This window comes from Halyomorpha halys, unplaced genomic scaffold, assembly GCF_000696795.3.
Source record: "Halyomorpha halys isolate HHAL.00 unplaced genomic scaffold, Hhal_1.1 Scaffold409.1, whole genome shotgun sequence".
NCBI classification, from domain to species: Eukaryota; Metazoa; Arthropoda; class Insecta; order Hemiptera; family Pentatomidae; genus Halyomorpha; species Halyomorpha halys.
Genome location: NW_027115142.1, coordinates 253,416 through 262,469, shown reverse-complemented (window position 1 = coordinate 262,469; position 9,054 = coordinate 253,416). Strand labels below are relative to the sequence as shown.

The window sequence follows — 9,054 nt, the reverse complement described above, 5'->3', positions numbered from 1 at the left end:
AATATTGATGTGATAAATATGTTAAAAAAGTGTGCCTTGAAAAAATGTTTTATCTTCCTGAGCTATCAAATTTAATAAGAATATATTGTTATTTATTTTTCAAAAATACATTTATATCTAAAACATATCTATAAAATATATCTAAAACAATTGTGTTATTTTGACTTACGCAATAACAATTTTTCTTTATTTCTATAAAATTACGAAAATGAATAAGATAAATATTTTTGAGTGATCATTTATTGTAGAACTAGAATATTAAATTAAAAAATAGTAATATATTTAATTAATAAAAAGGAATACACTTTAATTCTATCAACACTTTAGAAAAATCAATTTAATCTAGACAAATTTCTTCCAGCCTTCATTAACAAAAGGTACACTTCAAAAACTGATTTTGTTAATGGATTTTATCAATATGCTGTTATCAGTAGCAATGTTCAAATCGTAAGAGACAATTCAAATGTATTGAACATTCGATTTACATATGTACGTCTCATGTTCGACACTTTAATGAAACTCAATTAACTTAATTGGTTTTTAATAAAACAATCGTCATGAATAATTGTTTTAGATTACATAGCACCTGTTATAAAATGATAACATTCAGACAGCAATTATCAATTCAATTAAAATTGTTCTTAACCGTGTACTGCGTCTTAAGGAATTTGGATGTGAGGACCTTGTTAAACCCGTTGAATGGAATTTTTCCTAATTAAACGTGTCGATGATAAAAATATATCGTTAAAAATTTTCCATTAATTAATTATAGCTCACAGTAAATCGAATTTTAAAAGATACGTCACCCGGTTTTTCTTGGTGTTTAGTAAAACCCTACAGAAAGTAATTTGATATTTTTTTAAATCCGAATTTGATTATTGTATGTTACATTGAAAAAAAAAATTCGCATGAAATCAAATGTATTATAAAACAATACTTATAGTTAAACAATAAAAATATTAAAATAATATTTACAATATATTAATTTTTCAAAGAATGACTAGCCATTAATTATTAAGATTAACAAGTTATTTTTTTCAGTTATTTATTTCCGTGCAAGCATCAATCCACAGTGGTTCGCATTAACATAGATTTGCCCTGTGAACTGCTACATTTTTTAATATAAAGCTGATGAATTCATCTTGTTTTCAGTAAGATATATGTTCTCATGAGCTTTCCATTTTTATTATTTAATGTTGGTAAAATAAAACACAAGTTAATCTGAATAAATTGATTTTTAAATGAATACTTTATCACTGAGTTAAATAAATACTTTTCTATGCCAAATATAAAAAAAAGTTTGAAAGATGAAGTGAGTGAGTTTCATTTCACTTGAATAACGTTAATATAGCTTCAAAAAGTAATGTAACTAATCAATGACGATATAACATGTTTCAAATACGAATTTATAGTTTACGAATAAACGAATTTCGTAATGCCCTCTAAATAAATTCAAATATGTTCTCGATATAACAATATGTCTAGCATTTTATCCATACCAATATTTTTTTTTTGCTATGACATAAATGCCGAACCCCGTAATATTTTCAATAATAATTGTGTGATAATTTAGCATCGAATATAAATTATAGGAAATTGTTGTAATCTTTTTACCACAAAGATTTTATGAAAATAAAAAAAAGGTATGAATTTAGTAATGAGAAATATTATAAAATTACTATTCTGTCATCGGAGTTAGATATTCTGTTAAACTGAATGGCTCATCTGAGCTATAAGAAAATTATTTCCCTCAATAAAAAAAAAAATAATAGTATAGATAATAGAAATTTATAGTAAAATTATTAATGTTTTTTTTTTCAGTTTAAAAGAGACTAAGCTCACAAATGAAATATTTGTGGTATTAATATAATGTTAATAATTTTTCACAATCAAAACTATCTTTTTATTCTCTCTTTTGCTTTCACCTACTTTTTGTGATTTTTAATGATTACTGGTGGATCTGTTTGCGATAAATAACACCTTACTTTACTCACCTATTGTTTTGCCCCACCATTTTGCTATTGTATCGAAATCACTTGGAAACCTTTTACCATAGAACGAAGGAAAGCAACTGACGCACTTCCACTCAAACCCTACCTTGTCAGTTTCGATTATAAGATTTCTTTATCAATTTGAAGTTGATTGTCTCATATTTTCATTTATTGCATATTACACAATTAATAATTTAGTAAAATATTAACCGAACTATAATTAACTGGAGCGATTGTAGTTTGATCAGTTTAAATAGATTATTATAAAAAAAAATGAAATTTTTGACTTTCTAAATCTTAGTAGTCTTTTTTTTTTTGTAAAATTAATAGATGAATTATAGTAAGATTTTATGAATTATAGTACATGTATGATATATGAATTTAGGAGTTATAGTATATATACAATATATGATATAACAGTACATACATAAGAATTTATTATACAACGATTTAAAATATCGTTTATGATTAGTTTCACAAAGAAAAAGAAAAATGACTTCATATTATTGGATGGGTGACTGGTGCAGAGGAGGAGAGAACGCTTTTAAAAAAAATACAAATTTCACTTTACGAAATAAGTTTATGTTATATTTCCTATATATTCTTAACCAAAACAGAATTAAATTTGTTGAATGATGAAATTGGTAGTTATTTTATATTTTGAAACTCTTTCCTCTTGGATAAAAGCGCGAACGATTCTGGCAGACATTAATATTCGAGCTTTCATTTGGCCTTAGCTACGAAACAATATGAGGTTAGATCTAATCTAGAGGACTATAAAGAGTTATTATTCAATTTTTTTTATTTTTAGTACCTCCTCGTGTTAGGATGTACGTTCGTTAAAGGATTACATGATAATAGTGCCCAAAAGAACTAGTCATATCTGGGTATTCTGTCATTGTTTGATAAAAATCATGGTTAGACTAATAAAACAACAACAATAACAAACCAGTATTATTGTTACTGTTATTCGTATCAGTAAACAATTACCATTTCACACGGTAAATCATGTTCTGAAGAGCCGAATAAAAACAGATTTGTGCGACAGAGCTAGAATCGTAAACTTATAAGATCTATTTAGCTGTTTGGATTTTATTATCGAATTCTAATTATTCTTGCAATGTTTTCCAAGGTCGTCTATATCTTAAAATTGCAATAAAAAGTGCAATACTATAAATTTACTAATTAAAGATTGATTACTCTCCTGAATAAGTGATACAGTTACATCTAAACCTTATTTTTTTTTTCTTATACAACCTTCAAAATGTTACTTACGAAAGTTTGTCTCTGTTAATAAGTATTAAAATAATAAATAATAATTATAATTATTTATCAGGCCAAGGTAAATAAGTTTACATATAATTTTTTAATACTGGTCAAGTATCAAATTCACCACACTCCGTCTACTTCTTTCGAATAAGCTTGCGTAAAATCCTTCCTGGATACACCTAATTACAACGATGACTGTGTATTATTGAGTGTCACTTGTAAACGTATTTGAATACGATACGTGTATAAACGGTCTTCAACGTGAAGGTAACTTTACTACCACTACATGTACTGTCGGCTATCATGCCAGTTCTCATGGGAAAGTACTACCACGAATGTAAATTCTGTGATGACGTTATTTATTATAGCAGTCTACACCATAACTGTTGCAACTATGGTTGTAATGTTTTCGAAGCCGTGTAATAATCATCTATCTATTCAAATAATAATTTAAGGAAAAATCATTATTTCGAACATAATTTTTTCATGAAATAATCCTTCAATTAATTTTTAAAAATCATTGTTTAAACAGTGCCCAGGTCTAATCTCAAGTATGTTACAACTACAAACGTAACGTACTTGAAAAATCAACTCAAGAAATAAATTAATTACCTTTGAACTAAGCAATAATCAAAAATATTCTTTTTTTTTTAACAGGGTGCTTTTTTTCACAAAAAAAAATTTCGAAATTAAGAGGGCACGATAAAAATAACGTAACATGCTTGATTATGAATACAAATACTCCCCATTATTTATACTGTAAATTTAGGTTGACGCTATCTCTTAGAATTGAAGGGGTCGAACTGGTATATTGTATTATTGTTTCATTTTACTTCTTATGTTCAAAGAAGAGCCTGATTTTCATCTATAATAAACCATGCCATAATATACTTGATATCACGTTTTTTTTTATAATTTGGAGAAATAGATACTTGTTCATCTAACAACCATTGAGAAAGCCAAAAAATAAAAAAAAGTAATAACTATCATTTTTTGAAAATGACATTTGTTTATAAGTAGTTGTATAAAAGACTTTTAATTTCGGCTTAGATGTTTATTTTTCATTAAGGTTTACCAATAAATGTTTTGGTATACAGGATGTGGCCAGTAACATACTTCAGAACTTTTGTTTGTATTTAAAAATGTAAAATTTCTAATAATAGGTTGGCCTACAAATAATAAACACTAAAATTGTGGCCAACTACATAATAATTTGATTCATGTAAGAACGACCTAAATTTTTGTTGTATTTAATTATTGATATTTTATAAATATAGATCAAGTTGTACTTATAAATAGTTTGATTATGAAATTTCATTCTTTTCTATCGGCTTATGCAGTGTGTTTTATAAGACAAAATACGAGATTGCTTTAAGTGAGGTTAATATCCCTCCACGGTACTAGAAATATAAATCAGGATAGATTTCGCTGCTAACCATTACTGTCCAAAAAAAAAAGATGAGGTGTAGCGGAAAGAGACCCGGTTGACCGCTCCTTAGGGAAATGTTAATTACTTCCATAGTTGTAATTAGCAGCTTCGATGGAAATGTCGGAGAAAGTAATATCGACCCAACACGAAGGGGCCTTTGAGGTTTCCATGTAACACAGGAGCGGTCAGTTATGGCTCAGTCTCCGATATGCGTAATTTACCAAGCTGGGTTTTGTCGATGAACCCATTTCCTTGTTCATGCAGAGAACTAGTAATTACCTCATCTACCGAATGTCATCGATAATTTCTTTAGGAAGTAATGAATGGGAGGTAACAACTCAACGGAACAAGTACTCAGGTAGTTTTTGTAATTCTGTTTTGATTCATGACTCAATAGAGTTTAATTATCACGTAAAGTAATCTTCGTTTGTAATATGGAGTATATAATATATATGTACACACAGATTTATTCTTTATTAAATTTAAAGATAAAAATATTTCATAAATTTTAATTTATAAACACTATATTCAACGGTTAGGCTTTCATGCCATCTTGAGGAACTGAACGTTTATTTGTACACATCAGTGTACAAGTATAGTTCAGCACACTTTGTGTGAGAATGAAATTATTGTTCCTGAAGATGATATGAAAGCCGAACATGTTGCTTATAAATTAAAATTAGTAAAATATTCTTGCTTTTATATTTAACAAATTTACCTTCACCTTAAATATTTTTTTTGTTATTATTTCTATTTTTTTTGGTAAGGTCTACAGAACTTGTAGTTCTTCGACTGCCTGAGCCTGCATTCTCCACGCCTGGTTTTCGGCCTCACACGTGATCTGTTCTCTGGCTTGGCTGAATTCATTATTTGCTTAGAGGCGTCATGATAGATTGTTTCGCGCCATATTTCCAGCCATTCTCAACCACTTTGCCTTTATATCAGGAGATAATGACTGTCCGATCTGTCTTAGTTCTTCTTTCCCATATATAAAGGCTCTGATCCCAGATCGCTTCGGTGATTGCGCGGAGTACTTTCCTTTCAAATCTTTTGATTCTACTTTTTGGGTAATCTGCATAGTACACTCTTAGCTTCAGATTTTGAAAGATTTTTCAGAATTTCAATATTCTTTTCAATCAGAAGAAGGTTTTTTTTGCACTAGTTTGATCATGCCATCGTGAAGCCGAGGTGTTTCAAACAGTCTATTATCGAAAATGATTTTCCATCCACGCAGTCCACGTCCTAAGTCGATATACTACAATATTTTTTGTATTATATTTATATAACTGTTAATAAAAATAAAATACTTAATTGTTAATAGTTAGATTTCAAACCCATTATAACTTGATAAGTATTATATTTTTTAACTATTTAAGAACTGTGTCCTATTGATTCATCATTTATGTTTATGTCTTTTGTTAAATCCTTGTGTTTTACCAAATGTAATTTAGATTGTTGCCTAAATGTATCTAAATCAAGGAATGAAATTAATTTTTGAATCTATCTTCCTAAACTGTTTCATATCACTAAATTAAGGGTTTATGTTTACAGCTGTTAATGTTTCTTAAATTCGTATAAAACTTTTATAATAAAAAAAAGTAATTATTAGGTCAAAGAAGTATATGTTTTTTATCTATGCAGTTCTATCAGTAATTGAAAATAGAAAATTAGGCCATCCTTTTAAGGCATTGATTATTTAATTACGAATGAATTTAAATTAAATTCCTTGACCCACTGATATTCTATCCTTGGTGGTGGAATTTAACTAAGTCTCATAAGCATGCGTATAAAACTGTGTGACTTAAAATCAATCACTCTTAATTTAAAATATCCGAGTTCTAAACGTTAAAATCCTAAAAGAGTAAAACGTTCTTTAAAAATATGTCTGTTAATGTCCCACTATATACTTTGTTTTAAAAAATATTTATATATGATATGATTTATAACTTTTTATTGTCTTAGAGCATTAATATCTCGAATTCGAAAGTAAAATTTAAAATCCTTCGAAATTAAATTACCTTTCTCGTTTATGAATTGCATTTAGTGACATTGTTGAAAAAAAAAAACTCAACCTCTTTATTTTTATTAGTGTTATGATATACCTCTTGTGCGTATTAAATTATAAAGTCATCCAATGTATACGTTTATAATATCTTAACAGGATGAACACAATAGAATGAAATCTAGTCCAAAAAAGAAATAGTGAATCTATTTCTAACTACTGCAAACATGCAAACGAGCTCTTTATCATAGTTCTAAATAATTTATACAACTATTCCGACAGGGAAACGCTATTATCAAAATCTTCGTTGCATTAGGTTAGCCATTCCAAAACGAGAAGTGGAAGATATAGGTTATCGCTGATAGCTTTTTGAGTTTCATCAGGGGAAGCCTCATTAAGGAGTAACACTGGAAGATCTTGACCTCAACACCGGATCCAGTCCTCCTTTCTGCAAGTTTCTAAAGCTGCGTCGTACTTGCAATATCTCCGAATAACCTTCGAAGGGCTGTGGGAATGAAGTTTATAATGGACATTTAATTCAGTCACAAAGATGACTATTGTGTTTGTTCAACTGTCCTATGAGCTAATACATTTTTTTATGTCGTCGGGTTGCTGATAAAAGTAATCAAGTGTCATTTTTATCAACTTCATTAGATCACTTTTAACTCAAACCCGACTATATTGGTACGCCACATATCTCATTTGTTTAACAATCGTCAAAGGAAAGATCGCGCACGTGTCCGAGTTAGTATAGATTGGCTTATTATACATTGGAAAATATTTGTATCATATGTTTGCCTCCATATTTAACATATAGAAATTTAGGGTGACCCACAATGTACAAGTCACATTACTCGTCCAATACATATATTCTAATATATTGAGCCAGGTTGGACATTACTAATAACCCATTAAAATGATATTAGAATACGAATTTTATTAAAAATAATACTTTTACTTCATAATGTAACCTAATTTGACCAATATATGCGTATTACACTAATATTTCTGATTGACAGATTTATTTATTGATAGATATTACAATCTGCCACACAGTTGTGGGCAATAGGTAATAGTGATGAATGATCACATACACACTAAAATAAAAAATAAATAAAAATAAACAACTACTCTTTGAAAATTTACACTAATATTAAATCAAATAAATTATATCGTTGGAATATATTAATTTTTTGAAAACGTTTTTCTCAAATTTGAAACCAATGAACTAATTCGTTATCAGTATAAAACAAACCAAATCATATCCATAAATTTATATCTGAATTTATACTTTATTGGATTTCATGATTTATGATACCCGACTTTTCTTTTGACGTGAAAATAAAATATATTTGTCACAGGACCTGAAAGAATTAATTCCACCCAAGGTTGTTTTCAGTGCTAAACTGAAAAGTTAATTTTTTATAACTATTGATTATATTTATTAATTTAAAATATAAATTAAATATATTTATTTGAGTGACAAAATAAAAAAAAAACCGTAAATATAAAATCGTGAAACGTTTAGAGGAAGAATTACAATCATTTTGAATTCATTTTATTTTGAGTTTCGGCAATAATCTATGTGTGGACTCAAATATGGGAATATAATGAGTAATGCCCTTACTCAGCCTCCACTGGCTTTCTATTCTAGTGATTGGTTAAAATTAAAATAGCGATTCTGTGTTATACTATTTTTTTTTTTTAATTCTATTTGTTAATTGAAAAGATGAATCAGGCACCTATCTTTAACTAATTGTCCTCGGATATGACTTAGTGAAACATAATTCAGTATAAATATAAATCACAAGTTAATTAGATAAATTAGCTCTACGAATGTATGAGAAAAATAGATTATTTACATAGAAGCAAATGCATATTAATTTACTGTTGGCATTCTTATAATATTTCACAACAGTATTGAAAAAAATTAGCTGAAAAACTCGTTTATGATTTTATGGTATTTTTTTCTGAAATCAAAGGGATTAATTTCTATATTCCAGTACACATTTCAGTGAGGAAGTTTTACGCATGAAACTTAAAAAAATTGACAAAATAAAAAACTGAAAAATGTTTTTAAGATTATATTAGGTGACTCACGATTCTGGAATGGGGTCTGAACCATTTAAGCATAACAATGAAAGTAGTACAGTTATAATATTTTCAAATTACCTTTTCTTCTTTGATGTTGATGGTGAGTTGTTCCCGACTTGCTGCCATTGAGTTTGCATCCATTTTGCTCAATGATAATTTCTTAAGCCTGAAGAAACAAATAAAAAACAGTAGTAATTAATTATAATATATACATAACACAGATATCTTGTATTAAAACTACTAAACACAAAATATCAAACTTTAAACTT

At 28.0% G+C, this 9,054-nt stretch overlaps 1 protein-coding gene across 5 annotated transcripts in view; it reads right to left on the bottom strand.

The window, feature by feature from the left end:
* LOC106682373 (proton-coupled amino acid transporter-like protein CG1139) overlaps positions 1-9,054 on the bottom strand; it is a 95,340-nt gene that overhangs the window by 12,281 nt on the left and 74,005 nt on the right. For all 5 annotated transcript variants that reach the window (XM_067052224.1, XM_067052225.1, XM_067052226.1 and 2 more), the window contains one exon: positions 8,864-8,951. In XM_067052224.1, the coding sequence (XP_066908325.1) occupies positions 8,864-8,926 (63 nt within the window). In that variant the 5' untranslated portion in view covers positions 8,927-8,951. The remainder of the gene's footprint in view (positions 1-8,863; positions 8,952-9,054) is intronic.